The sequence below is a fragment of the Trachemys scripta genome, chromosome 16 (genome assembly GCF_013100865.1).
Source record: "Trachemys scripta elegans isolate TJP31775 chromosome 16, CAS_Tse_1.0, whole genome shotgun sequence".
In the NCBI taxonomy this organism is placed as follows: Eukaryota; Metazoa; Chordata; order Testudines; family Emydidae; genus Trachemys; species Trachemys scripta.
This window is the reverse complement of record NC_048313.1, coordinates 856,016-880,611: the sequence shown is the minus strand read 5'-3', so window position 1 is coordinate 880,611 and position 24,596 is coordinate 856,016. Positions and strand designations below refer to the sequence as shown.

At 46.3% G+C, this 24,596-nt stretch overlaps 1 protein-coding gene across 1 annotated transcript in view; it reads right to left on the bottom strand.

The window, feature by feature from the left end:
• PPP1R37 (protein phosphatase 1 regulatory subunit 37) overlaps window positions 1–24,596 on the bottom strand; it is a 146,512-nt gene that overhangs the window by 46,398 nt on the left and 75,518 nt on the right. Inside the window, exon 5 of the mRNA XM_034793160.1 lies at window positions 17,106–17,225. Within this exon, the coding sequence (XP_034649051.1) occupies window positions 17,106–17,225 (120 nt within the window). The remainder of the gene's footprint in view (window positions 1–17,105; window positions 17,226–24,596) is intronic.

Genomic DNA, 24,596 nt, shown 5'->3' with positions numbered 1-24,596 from the left:
CAGCCCAGTAGCAAGGGCTTTTAATGAAACCGCAAACTTGGGGGTCCATATCCTATGACAGGAGAATTACATATCATAGCTATATGTAAGAAAAGAAACTGATCTGAGAAACTACTGGGCCATTAGTTTGACCTCAATTGTATGCAAGGCCTTAGAACAAATTCTGAAAGAAAGAGTCGTTAAGGACAGAGGTAAACAGTAACTGGGATAAAATACAGCATGGTTTTACAAAAGGCAGATGGTCTGGCACTAACCTGATCTCTCTCTTTTGAGAAGATAACTGATTTTCTAGACAAAGGAAATGCAGTAGATCTAATCTACCTGAATTCCAATAAAGCATTTGATACAGTTCCACTTAGAAAATTATTAGTTATATTGGAGAAGATAGTGATTAATATGAGAATCAAAAGGCGGGTAAGGAACTGGTTAAAGGGAAGACAACAACAGAACATGCAGAAGAGTGAACTGTTAAACTGGAGGGAGATTACTAATGGAGTTCCCTCAAGGATCAGTCTTGAGACTAATCTTATTTAACATTTTCATTAGGAGCTTAGCACAAAAAACGGAAGTGTGCTAATAAAAACTTACAGATGACAAAGCTGGGAGGTATTGCCAATAAAATTCTAGAATATGATAGAAGATGTGGACAACCTTGAAAACAGGAGTAACAGAAATGGGATGAAATTTAATAGTGCAAAACAAAAGGTCATGCACTTAGGGCAGGGGTCGGCAACCTTTCAGAAGTGGTGTGCCGAGTCTTCATTCATTCATTCACTCTAATTTAAGGTTTCGCGTGCTAGTAATACATTTTAATCTTTAGAAGGCCTCTTTCTATAAGTCTATAATATAGAACTAAACCATTGTTGAATGCAAAGTAAATAAGGTTTCAACATGTTTAAGAAGCTTCATTTAAAATTAAATTAAAATGCAGAGCCCCCCAGACCGTGGCCAGGACCCGAGTAGTGTGAATGCCACTGAAAATCAGCTCGCGTGTCACCTTCAGCACATGTGCCATATGTTGCCTACCCCTGGACTTAGGGACTAACAAGAAAAAAATGTGCTTTAAGCTGGGGACCTATCAGTTGAAAGTGACAAAGGAGACAATGAGCTGTCAGTGTGATGTGGCTGTGAAAAAGGCTAATGCAAACCTAGTATGCATCAGACAAGGTATTTCCAAAAGAGATTGAGAAGTAGCATTATCATTATACAATGCACTGGTGAGTCCTCATCTAGAATACCGCATGCAATTCTGGTCTTCCATGTTTAAGAAAGATGAATTCAAATGAATTCCATGAATTCTGGAACAGGTGCAGAGAAGGGCTACTAGGACGATCAGAGGAATGAAGAACCTACCTTATGAGAGGAGACTTAAGGAGCTTGGCTTGTTTAGCCTAACAGAACGAAGGTTGAGGAGAAATATTATTGCTCTCTATAAATACATCACAGGGGTAAACACCAGGAAAGGAGGAATTATTTAAGTTAAGAGCCAGTGCTGGCACAAGAACAAATGAATATAAACTGGCCAGCCACAAGTTTAGGCTTAAAACTAGATGAAAGTTTCTAACCATCAGTGGAGTAAAGTGCTGAAACAGGTGTGGTTAGATGTTTGGCTGCCTGTGTGTTCTCTCTGCATTCTCCCTGTGTGCTGCCCCAGCTCTGCGCAGACAGCCGGCAGAGCAGACCTTGAGCAAACCATCCTATGACCACAAGATCCGCCAAGGTACGAAGGCGCCAGACCAGGGTTATGCTGACTAAGCACGGTACTAGTATGCCGCAGACTCTACCGGATCACTAATATATGTATGTCTGTAACAACGGACCAGCTCAGTGAACGGTGGGACTTTCTGTTCTTCTCTAGGCTAGACAAAGACACTCCCTCTGAGATACATCTTTATACACCGATACAAACAAGTTACGTACTGCCCCTCTGACACAGTTAGTTACTGCCCCAATGTGGCTAGTTATCACCCATCACCTTGTACGTGTTGGTTCGATCAAAACATCTCTATTACGAACTGTCATCCTGACCTTATCTTTGAGGAATCCTTTTATCCTTGGGGAATGTTTTTGTACCATCCTTGATCTGGGGATGTTCTGGTACCACTTGATATTGTGATGTGTTTGCGTGAGTACTCTGTGCTTAGCACTTCTTAGTCATGTGTATTTCAGCCTTGTTCTTGCCAGATTCTGTGAGCAGGTCCTGCCTCTTGCTCACAGCTTGTCTTTGCTTTATATCAGTAAAGTTTTGACTACTACTTTAGGCCAGGCCTCATGCCTCATACCAGGCCTCTGATGCAAGTGCTTATGTCTCAGGCTCTCTTCCTACTACGCTCCTCCACTTTTTGTCTTTTTATGGGGAGGATGTTTACCCATCGTCCCAGAAAAGCATAATGCATGGACGGAAGATGGCCCAGTGGGCTAAACACTGTACCTGCAAAAAAAATTTCCATAAGTCAGATTGGTAGCTCCCCTACTCTTCTCATCACTGATACTTTGTGTGTTCCTTCTTAGCACTACCTGTCTTGTCTTTAGCCATCTGTCCATACTTCACTGTTACATACAGATATATAGGGAAATGTACACAACTGGGGAAAACACAATCCTAAATTCAGAACTCAGTTAGAGAGTGAGAGACTGGCCAGTTGCTGGGCAACTGAACCCATGCAGTACAGGGCCTTCACCTCCAATCACAATATGTCAACCTCTCTGTGTATCTATGTTCTTACTGGTACATTCTGAGGTAAATTAACTATTGTATTTTATATAACAAATTCCCACTGAGTTTTAAAGCTTCATCTGAGTAGCCTATTATGAAAATACAATAAATAAAATCCACCATTACACAATTGCTCCCGCGTATTCCCAGAGATGACTCACATGCTCAAAGGGGAACCCATGAACTACAGTAAATGATCCATTCTCTGTGACAAAGTCATTTAAATAAAGATTTGAGTACTTCAGTGACTCAGACGGAGGTTTTGGGTCTATTACAGGAGCAGGTGGGTGAGATTTTTTGTGGCCTGCAATCTGCAAGAGGTCAGATTAGATGATCATAATGGTCCCTTCTGACCCCAAAGCCTATGAGTCATCATCAAGGCACTCTGGGGACCCAAAGTATGTTCCTATCACGCTTATGCCTTGATCCAGGCCTGGATACCAGAGTGATGAGCAGAGAATATATTTGTTTTGGTTTTTATGGTCTAAGACTGCTCTGTTGCCCCCACTCTCTAAGGCACAATGAACAATACTTGTGCCTCAAAGGAACTCTCTCAGCGGGGCCAATTTTGATCAGGCAATTTACACACTCGGTCCTGGGCTGAATTTCTGAAATCCTGAAGGACAAGTGTGACAAAGTGGGATTTTTCCCCTTGTTATGTTGCATATGAGTCTGTCTGTCATATTGTGTGTACCTCAGTTTCCCTGCGTACTGCACCAATGCCTAGGTGGTAGGAATTGGGTGTGTGACTTTTGCTGAGGCCCTCGGGGCCAGGTGAGGCTGCCCAGCTGCCAGCATGTAAGCTATGGACGATGCCCTTCGTAACCTGAGAACCAGGAGGGAGATGTGACCAGGTGACATTTTGCCTGGGTAGTAGGACAAAGCCCGGGGGAGGAGCCATGGGAGGAGCCATGGGAGTGTGGAAGGCCAAGCAGCAGAATTCAAGGCAGTCTCCTGTTTGGGACTTGGAGGGAGGAGTCCAGGGCATCTGGCCCAGGGTTCCCCCAAGAAGGACGTGGCTGAAAGTCACTAATTTCCATGCTAACAAGTTCTGTTCTACGCTGTGTACCTTCTGTTTTACTGGCTGGCTGAGAGTCACATTGACTGTGGAATTGGGGTGCAGAGCCCTCTGGCTTCCCCAGGAGCCCTGCTCAGGCAGACTTGCTGCGGGAAGGGCATGGTGAATGGGGATGCTGAATGCTGAGGTCAGACACAGGAAGGCCAAAGCCACATAAGCTTCTTGCCCTGGCAACACTCAGTTAGAGGAGGCATGCTATACCAGAGTCCTGACTGGCTGCATTTGGAGCAGTTCCAGAGCATCGGCCTGGTGACTCCATGACAACAGGTTTCTAGTAAGGACTCAAAGTCTACAGAATATCCTAGAGAGTTTCCAGAGTTTATTTATCTGTGATAGTTGTCCTCCATTGGGTGACAAATGCCTGGTGTCTCTCCCAGCAAGGATGTTTCCCTAGAATTTGTCAGGTCTCCAGTCACATGGAATGGCTCATTGGACTGGGGTTTGAGAGACAAGTATTCCTGCCCCTTCCACATCTGGAATACCAGTTCCTTTCTCCTCTGAAACTAGTGGATTCCCAGTGGAATTAACCAGAATTCCTTGTTTCGTAGGGCTCCAGCTGGACTCTGGATCTGAGAGGTGTTAAGAGTTGATGTAAATGGCTGCATAAAGGAAGCCATTTGCTGTGCATAAGTTTCACTGGTCCTACAAACCCCAAGATCTATTTTCAGAGTAGCAGCCGTGTTAGTCTGTATCCGCAAAAAGAACAGGAGCACTTTTGGCACCTTAGAGACTAACAAATTTATTAGAGCATAAGCTTTCGTGGACTGCAGCCCACTTCTTCGGATGCATACAGAGTGGAATGAATATTGAGGAGATATATATACACACATACAGAGAGCATAAACAGGTGGGAGTTGTCTTACCAACTCTGAGAGGCCAATTAAGTAAGAGAAAAAACTTTTGAAGTGATAATCAAGATAGCCCAGTACAGACAGTTTGATAAGAAGAGTGGGAATACTTACAAGAACTATGCTATTCTTGACTTATCTACTGGCATTTTACTAAACATATGTACAGATACAGATACGTTCTATAATAGCAGGGACTTTTTAATCTTTATCTGCCTCAGCTCTGCCCAATCCGTCTCCATATGGTTTGCATCTGAAAAATCTGGAGGCCATGATCAGCTGTTTCTCCTGGACATCAACTTTTCCAGTAACTGAATGAAGATGCCTACTAAACACTAAAGTTGGCTGACACAGAACAGAGGCATCTACTCTGAAGGAAGAAGCTAGCACAATCAGGCAGAAATAACATCATTTTCTTGCCTTTTGGTGCTGACATCCTGATAGCTCACTCATCTGGGCTAGAATGGCTCCAGAGAAGCAAGTCATTGCCCATGAGGCTTAAAGCCAAGGCTGCAACTTTTAATTGTTAGAAGCTCAACTCAGTTTTTCTTATCAGAGGGGTAGCCGTGTTAGTCTGAATCTGTAAAAAGCAACAGAGGGTCCTGTGGCACCTTTGAGACTAACAGAAGTACTGGGAGCATAAGCTTTCGTGGGTAAGAACCTCACTTCTTCAGATGCAAGACAATGCATCTGAAGACAATGCATCAGTTTTTCTTGTTGGCTCTTTGGGAAGACCCTGCTGGAAACACGGTCTTTTAGAATTGAGGATCTTACAGCATCTATTTTGGAAAGGGCAATTGTGATCGGGGTCCTAGTGGGGAGCCAGCTGTGGTCAGTCAATTAGGGTGAACTGCAAAGAATGGGGTAGACAATCCCCATTAAGCTGGTGGATATTCCAATACTTTGATTCACCAAACCAGCATAAAACAGCTTCTTTATTACCTCACTGGTTATTCAAAAGTCCAAGCAACACAGTTCCCTTAAAGTGATCCAGCCTCAGGCCTCCATCCTGATACCCACATCAGATATGATGAAAATGTCTGTAAATCCTATTTCATCATATAAAAGAAAAGGTTCTACCAATCCCAAAGGACTGGACACATTACCTCCCAGGTTAATGCATGTTTCAGATCTTGCCCAAATACACGCTACAGACAATTCTTATTCACTAAACTAACATTTATTAAAAAACAAAAGAGAGAGAGTATGGTTAAAAGATCAGTATACATACAGACATGAGTTCAATTCATTGAGGTGCAGATTCAGAGCAGAGATGGTGAGCTTCGTAGTTGCAAAGAGTTCTTTCTTAAACAGTTCATAGTTTATAGTCCAATATCCAAATATCACATTCAGGGCGTACCAGCATAACTGGGACCTCAACCTTGCTACTCAAACTTCCCCTGAAGAAGCTTAAGCAAATCTGAGATGACAGAATCAGGACCCAATGATCTTTTATACAATTTCATGTCTTTTAACAAGTTGAAATTTCTCAGGGAACAAAAGGTAATTAGGATGACTTTGAAGGAGGTCCATCACCGGGACTTAGCTATACGAATTAACATAAGGCCATTTGCTTGTTCCTCCACCATTCACAGCACATTTCAAAAAGAGATGAATACTGAGCTATCCCATGTTTACAATTCATTTACATGATAGGATGTTCTTTTGACTTCTGAATTATCAGAATACAGCATAGTCAGGGACTGTTGATTACATTGTCCACCCTATTCATACATATGTAAATATGCAAAAACACAAACATTATCTCCCCGCATGTCTTCTGTGGGTTATTTATTTTGCAGGATGTTTAACCCTTTCTAGTCATGCATCACAGCAAAAAAGTCAGTTTTGTCCTTCAACAAGGCACAGAACTCTTGTGTTTGGCTGTTTAGACACTGGGGTTTGGTTAGATTATTCCTGTTTTGTTTGAGGCGGTCTCTGAAATCAGGCCACAAAGATGGCGTCCTTGTGCCTTTTTGGGAATTACTATTGAACTTGTTTCTTCACATGTATTTTTGATCATGTCTGGCCTACCTCCCCCTGCCCGCCCACCCCTATGGTGGAGAAAGGATCTCCACATAGGGACATCCTTTTCTGACCAGAAAGCAGAATCATCTTGGACATCATCACCATCCTGCCTGTCATCCAGGCTCATAATCTAGTCATCAGCTTCGACTCACACATCTCCCCAGGTCCTCAAAACTAGGCTATGACTAAATCTTGGCAAATCTTTCTGCACAATATTTTAAAGACCTGGCCTTTCCTATGCAGCCACACAGCTAAAATTCTCATCCAAGCTCTCATTATTTTTCTTCTCGATGACTGCAACATCTTTCTCTATGGCCTTGAAAAATGCAAACTTACCCCACTCTTAGCCATTCAAAATGCTACTGTAAGGATCATTTTCCTAGCCTGCCACTTTGACCACATCACCCCTCTCTTTGCATCCTTCCACTAGCGCCCACGTCTCCATTACATCAAACAGAAGCTGCTTGCATTCACTTCATGTTCAATCCGATCAACCTGCGATGCTAACCTCCATTGCTGATTTGTAAAATTTTGAAACAAACACCTTTCTTCTTTTCCCCATGCTGCCCCCTCACTATGGGAGGTGCTCCTCAAACATCTGCTAAAGTTCCCTCACTAGCCACCTTCAAATCACTTCTCAAAACTCTGCCTATTTAAAAAAAAACTTGACAGTCAGACCACAGCCTATCATGCTGACCAATGTTGCCTCATTGGTTACTTGTACTCCCCATCTGTCTGTATCAATCGGTCTCTTGTCTTATATTTGGACTGTAAAGTCCATGGGGCAGGGACTGCCTTCTGTACTGTTTGTACAGTGCCCATCTCATTGTGGTCCTAGGCATTATGGTAATACTAATAATAAGCAAGTAATAGCAGCAACATCATCATCTAGGGATGGAATAGTCTTAGCTGGATCTCCCGTTCCATTTCTGATAACTAACCCTCCTCCATGCACGACACTGCTGGAAGGCAGAAGGGGGGGTGGAAGGGGGCAACATTTCGTCACCCACAGGATTTCTTAGGTCTTATGATGTGGGTTTCTTTTGTGTCTTTTGTTTGTTGGTTACAAGAAGTGGCTGGAGAGTGCTCATCACCGGTCCTCTAGTCTTCTGCTCCAACAGTGTGGACCCATGAGTGTTTGACTGGAGTGCTGAGTTCCTTCTCCTGTCTAGTGAAGGGGGACTTATCTAGCCTCTCACACAGGAGTCACCCCACAACACTAATTCAAGATGACTGTTTATAGGTGGAGAACTCAATAGATTTTCTGATTCATACATTTTATGGCCAGACAGACCCTTATGTTTATCTAATCTGACCTGTATAATGAATTACTCAAAGTTCTGTATTAATATGCCTAGTAAGGAATCTATTTGTCAAAAAACATTTCCTCGATCTTTTTTGTTGTCTATATTGTTACGGACATACTTGCTGACAGATATTTTGAAATAAATTACCAAAATAATTGAAACTGGCATGATTAGTGTGTGTTATTTTGAGAAAACAAACATGCAAAATGTTGCAGAATTTAAAAATAATGTGTGCAGAATTTTTAATTTTTTGGCACCAAATTCCCACAGGAGTAATTTTGCTTTATTATAGTCAGGGCTGCTAGCGCTGCTTATTAAGATTGCCCAACCCTTCCCATTATAAAACCTTTGTTCTGGTGATTTATAGCGTTGACAAACTTTAACCATTTGAGCTGAAATTTTCCATCCTGGGTATCTGCCTCAGGATGAATATTTTTGGGAAATTTCAACCAAAATTATTTAGTAGCTTTTTCCAAGAACAAGACCAGGGAAAAAATGTTTTACAATCTTAAATTCTGGTGACCTTCTTTTTCTTTAAGATACTCTAAAGCAGTGATTTTCACGGGCGATAAGAAGGAACTATGGGGGCGCTGGGGTATATATCCAGCCCCATGAAGGCACCACTTCAGGGGGCTCCACAGCCGACCCACTGGGTGCTGCTAGGATAAAAATTCTCCGACGATCGTGCATGCGGCGCGCACACACCTAATTGAAATCGATATGAGCAAGCACTTGAAGAAGAACAGGGGTTTAATTTAATGTAATGGGCTTGGGGCTGTCAGTCCCACGGAGCTGACAGCTCACAACCCTCATGTAACTACCTTGCAAGACCCTGAGGGATCACAACCCCCAGTTTGAGAACCCCTGCTCTACGCTTTGGAGCAGGGACTTGAAATTAAGCAGATGGCATCCTTTGGATCAGGATACGCCTTTCACTGTCCCCATAAAAAAACTGCCCAAATTTAGCCAAGTTATAAGCTTTATTAAAAAATTTCAGTGCACAAATGTATAGAAGAAACTTGCTAGAACTTCACAGCCAACCTGGGGCTGAACAGGACTTTCCCAGAAATTGCAGCTTGGGGATGGGGGAGGAGTACTCTGGGAGAGAAGAAGAGATACACTGGGACTGCCTAGGCAAGGAGACTGGTAGCCACTTGGGCAGCGGAGGAAGGAATAAGGAGCTAGGGTACAGGGAGGGAACCGGGAGTGGCTAGGAAAAGACTGGGACAAGGAGCAAAGGGGAAAGATACTGCAACTGGACACGTAGTCCAGAGAGGGAGGAAAGGAGCAGTACAGTTGAAAACATATGCAAATGAGTCCACTTTAATAAAGCAATCCCAGTCTGCCATATAACTAACATATCGCCATCATTATTTACCACTCCACTAAATTTTGTGTCATCTGCAAACTTTACCAAAGATTTTACTTTTTCCTCCCACGACATTGATATTGAATAGCACTGGCAAAGAACAGATCCCTGTGAAATCTCTCTAGAAATATCCCTATTGGATAATTCCTAATGTACATTTAGAGATTTATCAATTAGCCAGTTTTTAATCCATTTAACAGGGCTACATTAATATATCAGCATTATACAAAATCAATCAGTATGTTATGCGGTCAAATATTTAAGTTAATTTTACCAGTCTACTTTGTACTCTCCATCAAAAAAAATTATATGAACTTTGACGTGACCTGTTTTCCGTAAAACCACGCTAATTAGCACTAATTATGCCACTAACTTTTAATTCTATACTTATTTTCTCTCTCAGAGCCTTTCCATGATTTTGCTCAGAATCAATGTCTGACTAACTTACATTCCTCAGGCTAGAAGATAAAAAGGCACTTCTAGCTATTAGGTTTCATCTTTCTTCTTTTGCTGCATTATTGTCCACCAAGCTGTAGGAGGACGGGAGAGAACAGTAATAGAAACTCTCTAGCCAAACTAAAAAATGACCAAACCCCCCTGGAAAAGTAGGCATTTTTCCAAATACATATAAAGTTTCCTGCTATGACTGGATAGTTCTGACTCAATACAAGCAAGCCCTGGGAGAGTTTCACAGAAATAATATTTAGCCCCAGCTAAATCCAAAACTAAGAGGATGTAAGAAAATCCAGGATAGGATTACCGGATAGGGACAGAACGCAGAGCGTACATGTGACAATTCATTTATGCTGGGTTATAATGCACAGAATGTTCGACTATTGAGAGTTGCAGGAGGAGCTGGTAGCAACCCCTAGATTTAGGTTTTCTAATTCTTACTATAAAAGATTCTTGTGATTTTTTGAGATGCCTTAACACCTCCATTGTTTGCAGGAGGCCTTTGAAATTTGACAGGGAGAAAGTTCTCAGGCTTGAAAGATGCCTTTCAAGCTTGGCAGAGTTATTAACTGTTAAATTACCATTTCTCTTCTGTTCACATACTTAATTTCCACGAGGAAAGGAAGGAACAGGAACATTCTAAAGAGACAAACCACTAAAACAGCAGCAGACACTAGGAGCTCCCAGAGCAGCTGTAATGACAGGGAATGTGTACAGGAGCCTTTCACCTCTGGAGAATGGAGAGGAGAGCATGCCCCAAATTACATTCCCCTCAGTAACTCCCCTGATCCAACACCTGGTGCCAGCAGCCCATTCCCCTTTGAGATAGCAGCCTTCTGTTGTTAGCTAATTTAGTACTCCTGGGGGATTCTGCACCCATACGGGGGCGCAGAATTCATATGCATTTTCTTTGCCTGCCCCCCCCCCCCCCCCCCACACACACACACAGAAAAAGGCAAAAATAAATCTGCCAGGGGACACGCGCCTCTTCCCCAGCACCCCATCTGTTCCAGTGTGCCTGGTGCAGCCTCAGAGATGGGGGCTGGGCATGTGTGCCTGCGTGATCGCCGTCGGGGGCGGGGCTGGGCGTATGTGTGTGCCAACAAGCGAGAGAGAGACAGAGAGAAAGAGAGACATGTTGTCCCTCTCTCTTGCTACTGCAACTCCCTAGCATGTAAGGGTAGGGCTTTCCATTATGCATCAGGCAGGCTTGAGGCACAAATGCAGCAGCCTGCCTGAGTTAATTGATCTCATTCTCTGAGGCAGAAATGTAGCAGCCTGCCTATTGTTAGTTAACTGTTCCCATTCTCAGTCAATTCCCTCAGGAGCATTAAAAATAGTGAAAGTTTTAAGACCCCTACATTGCCAGAGTGATGTAAAGGAGTTTTATTATAAATGACAGTAAGTGAATCCTCACCTAGGAAGATCTATGTGCTTTCTCACCTTTTTCCCGTGCCAAAGTGGCACAATGAGGTTAGATTACAGCTCAGGATTTATTCTACTTACCCATTTAAAAAAAAAAAAAAAAAAGACTGAGGGCAAATAAAACATTTGCCAAGCAGTCAATAAAATGTCAGGAGACTCAGAACCAAGCACTTCCCAAAGTACCCAGCCAGGTCCAGGACAAGGATTAGCAGAACTGTATGACTTTCATGTGTGAAAGTCTGAGCAATTTAAAATGGTAGTTACTCTTTTTTTTTTTTTTTTTTTTTTTTGGTGTTCTGTAATGTAATTTAAATGAAAATCCAGGATTTTAACTGGAATGCAGGGTATTAGTTACCAAGTGTTTGTAATTTAACCTTCACGTGTTTAGGAAATGCTGAATAGTTATTGTGACTTTTTTCTGTATTGTAGTTTAAATAAATTACCACAACAATGAAACTGGTGTGATGATATTGCATTATTTTGACAAATAAAATATGCAGAATTTTGAATTTTTTGGCGCATAATTTTTAGGGGGGGGCGCAGAATCCCCCCAGGAGTAGCTAATGTAGTTCTGTTTTTTTGTTGGTTTCCTGCACCCCCCTTCTGCCCCCCCCCATAGATTCCAATGCCAGACGGGACCATTCTGATCACATAGTCTGACCTCCTCTAAAACACAGACCTTCCCCAAAAATTAATCCTAATCCTGTAACTCAAGTGGCTGAAGTCCGTGCTGAAGATTCAGTATTTGAAAACCCGATTCATAACGGAACAGTTGTTATAGCTGTTACATAAAGAATTTGGTTTACCTTTTGACTTTCAAAACGAGGAAATTATACACAAAAAGCTACATTAAAAGGAAGTTTATGTTGAAAAGTAAAGCACCTGAAGTTATGCAATGTCAGATTTATTATTGGCCACACAACTAATTCTGCTCCCTGATCTGTGCACATTATGGTAGTCTAATTACATCATCATATTTTTTCCACAGAATCCTTGCCTCATTCAGTGAACAGGCTGGATGCATGGGGGGCAGAAGTAAAGGTGCATAGGCAACTATAAGTCTAGTATTTCATAACTTGAAAGCTTGACTTTACAACCTAATTAATTTCCTTTTTAAAGTCAGAAATATAAGCTTTAGAAGGTGTGAAAAAAGGACAGAACAATGAGACATTACTATGACATTTTACACCTTGGGGGAGCATCCTATAACCCCCATATTCCTCATTTATATATACACACACCTCTACCTCGATATAACGCTGTCCTCGGGAGCCAAAACAATCTTACTGCGTTATAGGTGAAACCGCGTTATATCGAACTTGCTTTGATCCATCGGAGTGCGCAGCCCCGCCCCCCCAGAGCACTGCTTTACCGTGTTATATCCGAATTTGTGTTATATCAGGTCGCGTTATATAGGGGTAGCGGTGTAATTGTGATCTTGCTTAGAAAGCATGCCATGTGAGGTATCAGGGAAAGGTTATAATCTGCTGAAAGTCATTTTTCTATCTAAATATGTATATCATTAATACATATGAAGTTATGATAACTGTGTTGTATGGCTGTCACTAAAATATGCTGTGGGGTTGGGAAGCGCTCAGATACTACCTTTCCAGAGATAATGACAAGGGAAGAGGTAACCAACGCCCGGGTGGGTGCTGAAAAGATATCACCAGTCATTGTCCAGCAGAAGAGTTACAATTCAATGACTCACTCACAGGAGACACATTGGGGTATTGCTTCACCTTGTGACTCAGCAACACCCACCAGACATGGCTGGACTTGTGTTCTGCAAGCACATGGACTAAGGGTATAAAACAGGGGCCACATGCTGGGCCTTTCTCCTTCCCCCACCTACACTGCAAGCAATAAGGACTCTCAGAAGACTGAAGACTCCAACAGAGGAGACTGACCCAGGTTTCAAGGGTGAAACCTGTGTACTATGAACTGCAATATCCAGTGGGGTGAGAAAAACTGCTTACTCTAGATGTTACCCAGTCTATTATGGCTGAGAGTTTAGACTGAGTGCTTCTAGATTTTATTTTATTTTGGTAACCACTCTGACTTTTTCCTATCACTTATAATCACTTAGAATCTGTCTTTTGTAGTCAATAAATTTGTTTAACTGTTTATCTTTACCAGTGAGTTTGCCTGAAGTAAGGGTGCTTGCTGAGGTTTACAAAGGCTGGTGTATATCCACTTTCCATTGATGAAGTGGTGAACCAATTAATAAATTTGCACTGCTCGTCTTGAACACTGTAAGAACGTATAATCCTGAGGTACAAGGCTGGTAGCTGGGGGGATTTGGCTGGTGCCTTTCTCTGTGTGTGGGGCATCGGTGAATCCCATAAAGGTCTTGTCCAGGGGTAGGCAACCTATGGCATGCATGCCGAACGCGGCACGTGAGCTGATTTTCAGTGGCACTCACACTGCAGGGGTCCTGGCCATCAGTCTGGGGGGCTCTGCCTTTTAATTTAATTTTAAATAAAGCTTCTTAAACATTTTAAAAACCTTATTTTACATACAACAATAGTTTAGTTATATATTATAGAGACTTATAGAAAGAGACCTTCTAAAAACATTAAAATGTATTACTGGCATGTGAAACTCAAAAGGTTGCTGACCCCTGGTCTGGTCAAAGTCCAGGTTTCCCAGCACCAGGCCCTTAACCAAATCCTCCTTCAGCGTGCAGAGGGCCCTCTGGCACTGCTCGGTCCAGACCAGCTTGTCTGGCTTACCCTTATTGCATAGCTCAGTGATGAGAGCTGACACAGAGCTAACGTGGGGCACAAACCTCCGGTAGGGCCTTTATTGGGATGGCAGGGCACAACTACCAGCCAGCCCAACCCCTCCTGTTTCTGCACAGGGATCTGGGCCATAAGCAGGGCGAGGGGCTTCATCCCTGGGACCTTCAACCAGGTCACACTGCCCCTTAGCATCTGGTGAGGCTACACCATCCGGGGCCTGACAACAGTTCTCTCTGTCCCAGGATCGTGCCACTCCAGGAATATCTCCCCATGGACCACCACTTTCCATTCCCACTGGGGATCTGAGGGGTCTGAGCCCAGGATAGTACATGCAGACATATATGCTGGGGCCAGGAGTGAGAGCCAGTCTTCCACCCCACCCATCTGGCTAAACAACTCTCTGGCCTTGGGATCCAGGAAGGGGGCTAAACACCAGAGCCTTTCTGCAGGGCAAGCCTTCCCAAAGGCCGCAAAACAAGTATCTATATCTCCCCCCTCCTTAACCTGGGGCAGCAATTTAGGGTCCCTGCAGAATTGGCATCCTGGGGCCCATCCCCACTCACCCCTGGATGGGTCCCTCTGCCTCTCAGCTCTGCCAGCACCAGTTCATGCTGCCTTTTTCTCCTGCTGTTGTGCTTCATGCCTTCCCTGTCTCTCATGGTCCTCTGACTCCTTCAAACTCAGCTCCAATTCATCCATCTCCGATCCACCAACATGGAACTCTGTGGAGACCCCCTGTCTGATCGGGGACACAGGTCTCCGGGACACCTGGCTGCTCCTAGCCTCTCTCATGGCTCCAGCTGGGTCAGGAACCAGCTCCTTAGAGCGATCCTCCTCTTCCAACAGAGCAATTAGCTGTGCCTTAGTGAGCTTTCCAATGCGCAGCCATCTCTCTCTGCACAGCTCCACAATGTCCTTCTTAAGGAGATGGTTATAGGCCATCTCCACCCTGTTCCCAAGTGGTCACGGACTCACAGGCCTGTGTTCTTTCAGGTTCCCACGATCCCTGGGAGGAACCCCTTCAAGGGACAGCCCTTCTTGGGGGTCCACCTCTCTCAGGGTTAAGCCATAGGCTCCTCCTGGAACCGCACCCCTCGGAGCCTCCAGCATGCCCATCTAATCCCCCTTCATTTTACTGCTCCCCAGTCACTTACTGCAGGACACACTTTATCCCACCACTGTCACCAGTTGTCACAGAGTCACAGGGGCAATGCTCTGGAACTACTCCATACGAAGCCAGTCAGGACTCTGGGGGAGCCTCCTCTCTCTCAGCATACCATCTCCAAGGCAAGAGGCTTAAACAGTTTCTACCTTCCTGGGTCTGACCTCAGAGCATTCAGCATTCCCTTTCACACCGTGCACTTCCTGCAGTGAGTCTGCCCGGGTGGGGTTCCTGGGGAAGCCAGAGAGCTCTGCACCCCAACTCTAGAGTCAGACGTGACTCTCAGCCAGACGGTAAAACAGAAGGTTTATTAGTTAACAGGAACACAGTGTAGGACAGAACTTGTTAGCACAGAAAACAGTGACTTTCAGCCAAGTCCATCTTGGGGGGGAAGAAAGACCAGAGCCAGGGCTCTGGTCCTCCCCCTGAGCCCCAAGCCAGCCGAGACTGACTTGCTTCCAGCTGTCTAGCCCCTGCCCTGCCCGTTGCTTCTCCTCCAACCTCTGTCTCGCTTCCCGGGCCAAGAGTCTCCTGGTCGCATCCCCCTCCTGGGTCTCAGGTTATGAAGGGGCAGCCATAGCATTGGTGTAGGCAGCTGGAGCAACCCCCACAGAAGTCACACATCCTTATTCCCACCACCTAGACATTGGTGCAATACACAGGGAAACTGAGGCACACACAAAAAGAACAGGATTACCTGTGGCACCTTAGAGACTAACAAATTTATTTGAGCATAAGCTTTCGCGGGCTACAGCCCACTTCATTGGATGCAACAGACACAGCATTCATGCAAAACAGTAAGACTCACATAGGCTCACACACAACATAACAAGGGAAAATCCCTACTTTGTCACACTCAGCATCCACCATTTTTTTCCCCGTGGGTGCTCCAGACCCGGAGCATCCATGGAGTTGGCGCCTATGTTTCAGGAGCTCTGACACTGACTTCCTGTGTGACCTTGGATAAATCATATAATCTCATTTATAAAAAAAGGATAATACTTCCTATCTCCTACCCTTTGTTAGTCTGTTCTTTCTAGTTTGTAAGCTCTTCTGGACAGGGCCTCTAGGTGCTACTGTAATACAAATGAAAAAAGATCTCTTTCAAAGTACATTTCATGGGACTTTCATATTTCAGAATGAGCAGACATGATAAGCATATCCCATGTCATTCCCACATCCCAATTACCCTCTCATTAAGTAGAACACTGTGCTGAAACATCTTACTATGAACTATTTTCTTTTCTAGGTAATGTTTGCACAAAGCAGACGTTCACTTTTTACTAGGATATACATTTAGTTTAAAGACCATCAGCCTCAGGCCTTGGCTATTTCCTTATAAATGACGGAATGATAATTATCTGAAACATTTCCACATTTTGTCCCACTATGAAATTACAGAGCAAAATCCTCTTAATAGGCCCACCTGGCACAAGCAACAAGCAATGATCCCGAACCTCAGACCCACTGAAACACTTCAGTGTGTTGTGCTTGGCTGGCAAAGAGCACACAGGCACTAAAGAAACTCCAGCTGGGTAACAGGGAGGCTGCTGTGCAACACGGGTTTAAGGAAGCACTTCATTCTGGCGTCCCGATCGCTTCACTGGCTACGCACTGAATTGCCTTAACGCTGGAGATTCAACGACTTGGCTACAGTAACACAGGATTCTGGTAAAGCTGGACATAGAACCCAGATCTCCCAATCACAGTCCACAGCCATAAGCACAGGACAGTCCTTCCTCCATCCCAGCACCCCAGCAAGCTACTAGTTGAAATTTCCTGTTGTAGTTTAAAAAGTTACCTGTAATTTCTTTTATGCACATCCCTCCCACCACACAGAAAATGGTTAGATTAACAGAGTTCCAACCGCATTAAAATCGAACCCTACACTAACTTGAAATCATGTTAGCATTACTGGATGTTTACAAGCAGTAAATTAAACAGACGATAAAAATGTTCAAGAACTAATACAAACCTTTCTCATCATATGTGCAGCTGCCTGCCAGCCTCGGGTGCCGATGTGTTTGTTAAATGAGATGTTGAGGTGCGTTGCTGACTCATAATACTCAATCATGTCAAATAATGCTGAGGCACCCTGGAAAACAAAGAGGAAAAGAAACTGTAAAGTTGACACAAGATTGTGGAGGCATTCAGCAGTGGCTCTGGGAAGCCGTCACAGACATCAGCTTCTCATTTCCAGTAAGTAACCTGCACAGAAACAATCCACGAAGCTAGAGGCTTGCTAATACCTAGAGGGAGACCTGGAGAGAAAAAAAAAATGGTTATTAACCTTCCATAACTGTTGTTCTTTGAAACGCATTGCTCATGTCCATTCCACTTGCACTTCTAGGGTGTAATGACTAAGTTCAAGGAGTTCCTGCCATAGGAATCTAGGACTAAGTTCTCAGCTCCAGTCGAGGAGGGCAGAGCAGTGGCAAAAGTGTCCCTGCAAGCAGCATTAGATGTGGTGGACTCTGCTACATGAACCATAACCTCGGCCGTGGTCATGAGGAGGAGCTCATGGCTGCAGGTCTCAGGCCTCCCATATGAAGTGCAGTGGACTATTCAGGACCTTCCTTTTGAGGGCATGTCTCTCTTTTCAGAGCAGATGGACTCTAAACAACTACACAGAGTGAAGGATTCGAAAGTCACTCTAAAGTTCCTCAAATTACACATGCCGGTGCCGCTGAGAAAGCACTTTAAGCCCCAGCCATTGCCCAGTTTCTACCAGCCTCCGTCGAGGCAGGATTACAGTAGGAGGCAGGGCCTAAGCAGACCTTTTGATGGTACACCCATGGATGGCATACCAGGACAGTGTCTGGATCCACTCCCACCAATTTTTATCAACTGGCTATCCCACTACTATTGGGCATAGTCCCACATCACCTCAGACTGCTACGCACGATAGAACTGGTATACACCCTGCAGGTCAGTTCTTCCCCTCCTTCCTACCCTCTCTCTCCGTCCCTCTTCAGGGACTCTTCTCGCAAGCAACGTTTACTCTAGGAAGTGCGAATGCTCCTGCAAGTGGGAGCAGTAGAGGAGGTTCCTCTGGTGCGACGGGGCAGGGGGTTTTACTCCTGGTATTTCCTAATCCCAAAGGCCAATGGAAGTCTCAGACTCATCCTGGACCTGTGAAATCTCAACATATTCATGAAGAAGCTGACGTTCTATATGGTCTCCTTGGTCACCATTATCGCATCTCTGGATTCAGGGGACTGGTATGCTGCTTTCAATTTGAAGGACGCCTACTTCCGTATTTCAATCTTCCAAGGCCACAGAAAATGCCTCCATTTCGTGGTGAACCAAGTGCACCACCAGTTCACTGTACTTCCATTTGGCCTTTCAGCAGGTTTTCATAAAGTGTGTGGCAGTTGTCGCAGTCTTCTTGAGGAAGCAAAGGGTTCAGGTTTATCCTTACCTTGTTGACTGGCTGGTCAAAGGTTGGTCCAAGGCCCAGGTGGAGGAAAATGTAAGGTTGATACTGTCAACCTTCAAAGAGTTAGGCCAGTTGATAAACATGCAGAAAATCGACACTCGTCAGTTAAAAGAATAGAATTTATAGGGGCGGGCCTCAACTTGGTCCAGGCCAGAGCATTTCTTCCAGAGATCCAGTTCCGGGCCCTAGGCAAGATCATAGAAAGCCTCAGACACCACCAAACCACCACGGCAAGAACCTGCCTAAAACTCCTGGGGCACATGGCCTCATGCACTTATGTGATGCAGCATGCGAGATTATGACTCAGACCTCTCCAGGCTTAGCTGGCGTCAGTGTACTGGTTGGGCCAGGATCATTTGGACATGGTTGTCACGCTTCCCCATTCAGTAATCACCACCCTCCTTTGATGGTTGGGCCCAAGGGCAGTATGTGCAGATGTCCCCTTCTCGAGACATCATCTGGCAATATTTCTAGTCATTGACTCATCTGGGCTGAGTTGGGGGGGCTCATCTGGGGGTACTCAGGACCCAGGGCCGCTGGTCCCAAGAGAGCTCTTGCTACACATCGTGAGGGAACTCAGAGCGGTGTACCTTGCCTGCCAAACGTTCCAGCCCCACCTGGAAGGCAAATACGTATCGATACTTACAGACAACATGACAGCGATGTTCTATATGAACACACAGGATGGTGAGTGTTTCTCTCACCTATGCCAGGAAGCCCTTTGCCTGTGGGAATTCTGCATAACCCACTCAAGCCACCTCAAAGCCTCCTATTTTCTGGGGGCACAGAATGAGTTAGCGGATTGCCTAAGCAGATCTTTCTCCAATCACAAGTGCTCCATTCAATCAGAAATCATGAAGGACATTTTCCAGAGGTGGGGAGCTCCCCAGATAGATTTGTTTGATATGAGACACAACAGGAAGCGTCTGCAGTTCTGCTCCTTCCTGAATCACAGCCCAGGTTCGCTCACAGATACGTTTCTTCTCCCTTGGAAGGGCCATCTCTTTTATGCATTTCCTCCCATTCCACTCCTACACAAGGTCCTGCTGAAGGTCAAGAAGAAAGGCATGAGCCTGATCCTAACAGCCGTGGCCTGGCCACGTCCACACTGGTTCACCACCCTTCTGGACCTCTTGGTGGAATCACTAATCTGATCTCCCAGGATCACGTCTGTCTATGACCTCTGAACCTCAAGTCCCTTCATCTCACAGCCTGGAAGCTCCACGGCTGAACCCCTTGGAGCTAGCATGCTCCAGGGCAGTTCGAGAAGTCCTTGTAGGGAGCAGGAAACCATCCACTACAGCTACGTACTTAGAGTGTAAAAGGTTCTCAATCTGGTCAGCGCAGAAAGGTGTTTCACCCACGCGGTCATCAGTGCCATTAATTCTGGACTACTTACTACACCTGAAGCAGCAAATGCTATCGGTGTCATCGATTAGAGTCCACCTGGCTGCAATTTTGGCGTTTCAACCCATGGATACATGGCCAGTCCGTCTTTGCAAACTTGATCTGTACTCGTTTCTTCAAATGCCTGGATCGACTATATCCCCAAATACGACAACCAATCCCACTCTGGGATCTCAACCCGATATTGTTGAGGCTCATGGGTTCCCCATTCGAGCCCTTGGCAATGTGTTCTCTCCTCTATTTGTCCTGAAAGGTGGCACTTCTGGTGGCCATTACTTCAGACAGAAGGGTCTCAGAGATGAGGGCTCTGACTTCAGAACCTCCTTACACTGTATTCTGCGCTCTCACCCAACCTTCCTCCCGAAGGTGGTTTTGCAATTCCATAGTAACCAGGACATATTCCTTCCGGTTTTCGATCTGAAACCACATGCCAATAGCCAGGAGCAAAGGCTTCACTCGCTAGATGTCAGATGTACGCTTGCCTTCTACGTAGAAAGGACTAAGCTGTTTAGGAAGACCACTCAGCTTCTTGTGGTGGTGGCAGACAGGATGAAAGGTCTCCCAGTCGTAGCCAAGAGGATTTAATTGTGGATCATCTCTTGTATTTGCATGTGCTACGACCTGGCAAAAGTCCTTGCTCTGGCCCTGATGGCACACTCCATGGGGGAGCAAGCGTCCTCAGCTGCTTTTTGGCACAGATTCCCATCCAGAACATCTGTAGGGCAGCAACCTGGTCTTCGGTCCACACCTTTGCGACTCATATGCCATCACTCAGCAGGCCAGAGACAATGCTGGATTTGGCAGAATCATGCTACAGTCTGCCAGCCATTGAACTCCAAACCCTCCTCCTACATCTGCTTGGGAGTCACCTACATTGGAATGGACATGAGCCAGCACTCAAAGAAGAAAAACAGTTACTAACCTTCCGTAACTGTTGGAATGGACATGAGCAACACATCTCGAAGGACAATAGTTATGGAAGGTTAATAAAAGACGGTTACTCACCGTTGTAACTGTTGTTCTTCGAGATGTGTTGCTCATATCCATTCCAATTAGGTGTGCGCACGCCGCGTGCACGATCGTCGGAGAATTTTCTACCCTAGCAACACCGGCGGGTCGGCTGTGGAGCCCCCTAGAGTGGCGCCTTCATGGTGCTGGATAAATACCCCAGCCGACCCGGCGCCCCCTCAGTTCCTTCTTGCCGGCTACTCCGACAGTGGGGACGGGGGGCGGGTTTGGAATGGATATGAGCAACACATCTCGAAGAACAACAGTTACAACGGTGAGTAACCGTCTTTTCTTCTTCGAGTGCTTGCTCATATCGATTCCAATTAGGTGACTCCCAAGCCCAACTTAGGTGGTGGGGTCGGAGTGAGACATTGCTGTGTGCAAAACCGCTGATCCGAATGCAGCATCGTCCCTGGACTGCTGCACTAGTGCATAGTGAGCTGTAAATGTGTGGACTGCTGACCAAACTGCAGCTCTACAAATGTCCTGGATTGGAACTTGCGCCAGGAAAGCAGTCGAGAAAGCTTGGGCCCTCGTGGAGTGAGCGGCGAGGTGTGGTGTTGAGACACCCGCCAGGTCATAGCAAGTCCGGATGCAAGACGTAATCCAGGAGGATAGGCGTTGTGAGGAGACCGGTAAGCCTTTCATTCGGTCGGCCACTGCAACAAAGAGTTGCGTCGTCTTTCTAAAGTGCCTCGTGCGGTCAATATAGAAAGCTAGGGCCCTGCGTACGTCCAGAGAGTGTAAACGCTGGTCATGGCGAGTAGCATGTGGTTTAGGATGAAAGACCGGGAGAAATATATCCTGATTGATGTGAAACGGAGAAACCACCTTAGGAAGAAAGGCAGGATGGGGACGAAGCTGCACTTTATCCTTGTGAAAAACTGTGTAAGAGGGCTCGGATGTAAGCACCCTGAGTTCAGAAACGCGTCTTGCTGAGGTGATGGCTACGAGGAAGGCTGTCTTCCAGGATAGGTACAGAAGTGAACAGGTGGCCAGTGGCTCGAATGGAGGACCTGTGAGCTTGGAGAGAACCAGGTTGAGATCCCACGTCGAAACGGGTTGACGCTGTTGTGGGTACGTCCGGTCCAAGCCCTTGAGGAACCTAACGACCATCGGGTTAGAGAATACCGAGGACGCGAGTTCCCCTGGGTGAAAAGCCGATATGGCAGCCAGGTGAACTCTAAGTGAAGATATCGCCAAACCCTGCTGTTTTAGGGAGAGGAGATATTCCAATATGAGAGGAATAGGTACCTGTAACGGGGATATGGCTCGTTGTTCGCACCAACAGGAGAACCGCTTCCACTTGGCCAAGTACGTGGTTCGTGTTGAAGGCTTTCTACTGCTCAGCAGAATCTGTTGGACAGAGAGCGAGCATTGTTGCTCTGCCTGGGTGAACCATGGAGCAACCACGCCGTGAGGTGAAGCGATTGCAGGTCGGGGTGACGCATCCGGCCGTGGTCCTGAGAGATGAGATCTGGACACAACAGAAGCGGGATCGATGTTTGAACCGAGAGCTCCAACAGTGTGGTGTACCAGTGTTGTCTCGGCCACGCTGGAGCGACCAGAATTACTTGTGCCTGGTCTCTGCGTAATTTGAGCAGCACCTTGTGGACCAGAGGAAATGGAGGGAAGGCATAAAACAGGTGGTCTTTCCAGGGGAGGAGAAACGCATCTGAGAGGGAGCCCGGAGCTCGACCTTGTAGGGAGCAGAACACGTGGCACTTCCTGTTGTCTCGAGATGCAAACAGGTCTACCTGGGGAAACCCCCACTTCTGGAAAACGGAATATATGATGTCCGGACGGATAGACCACTCGTGCGTCTGAAAGGACCTGCTGAGTCGGTCCACTAAAGTGTTCTGGACTCCAGGGAGGAACGATGCCGTGAGATGGATTGAGTGGGCGATGCAGAAGTCCCATAGGCGAATCGCCTCTTGGCATAGAGTCGACGAACGTGCTCCTCCTTGCCTGTTGATGTAAAACATGGCCGTGGTGTTGTCGATGAGAACTAACACACAGCGGCCACGTAGGAGATTGAGAAATGCCTGGCACGCCAGGCGCACCGCCATCAGCTCCCGAACATTGATGTGCAGGGCTAGCTGGGGTGCAGTCCACAGGCCCTGGGTATGGTGTTCGTTGAGATGGGCACCCCAACCCAGCGATGATGCGTCTGTGACCAGGTGCAGAGAGGGTTGTGGGGCGTGAAATGGCATCCCCTCGCAAACCACATTGTGATCTAGCCACCAGGTGAGGGAGGTCAGGACTGAGTTCGGGACCGTGACCACCATGTTCAGGCTGTCCCGATGTGGGCGGTATACCGATGACACCCAGGTCTGGAGTGGGCGAAGCCGAAGTCTGGCATGCCTGGTCACGTACGTGCAAGAAGCCATGTGACCCAGCAGGGCAAGGCATGACCTCACCGTGGTAATTGGGAAGGCCCTGAGCCCTTGAATGAGGCACGTGATGGTATGAAAGCGATTGTCTGGTAGGACAGCTTGTGCACGTCCGGAGTCCAGGACTGCGCCGATAAATTCTATTCTCTGGGTAGGCTCTAGAGTGGATTTGTCCTTGTTGAGTAGGATGCCCAACTCGTTGAATGTGTGCACTATTATGTGGACGTGAGCTCGAACTTGCTCTTTGGTGCGACCGCGTACCAACCAGTCGTCTAGGTACGGGAACACCTGAATCCCTTGTCGACGAAGGTACGCTGCCACAACAGCCATACATTTCGTAAACACTCTTGGGGCCGAGGATAGGCCGAAGGGAAGGACTGCAAACTGATAGTGCACCTTGCTTACCACGAATCGCAGGAAGCGTCTGTGAGGTGGGTAAATTGCAATATGAAAGTATGTGTCTTTCATGTCGAGGGCGGCGAACCAGTCTCCAGGATCGAGCGAAGGAATAATGGCCCCTAAAGAGACCATGCGGAACTTCAACTTTACTATAAATTTGTTGAGTCCGCGCAAGTCTAAGATGGGTCTCAGACCCCCTTTGGACTTGGGGATCAGGAAGTAACGGGAATAAAATCCCCTGCCCCTTAACTCTACTGGAACCTCCTCTATGGCCCCCATAGAAAGGAGCGTGGAAACCTCCTGTATAAGAAGTTGCTCGTGAGAAGGGTCCCTGAAGAGGGACGGGGAAGGGGGGTGGGAGGGGGGGAATGAAGAAAACTGGATAGCGTATCCCCTCTCCACCGTGCGAAGGACCCAACGGTCCAAGGTTATAAGGGACCAAGCACGGTGGAAGTGAGAGAGGCGATCCCGAAAGGAGGGGGCTGGATCCTGGGGGATGACTGGGGCGCCGTCCTCGACCGCACCTTCAAAAGTTCTGTCTGGGGCCTGAGGGTGGCCTTGGTGGCCCTTGGTTCTGACCGGGTTGAGGGCCGGTCCACCTTCTTCTACCACCTCGCCCCCGCCTCCGGGCAGAGTCCTGTCTCTGACGAGGTGGGGGGGGGGGTAGAAGCGCTGAGGCTGAGGCCTAAATGGCCTGCGCTGAGGACCCGCAACGTGCATCCCCAGGGAGCGCATGATTGTTCTGGAGTCCTTGAGGCTCTGCAGGCGAGAGTCCGTCTTATCGGAGAACAACCCATGTCCCTCAAAGGGCAAATCCTGC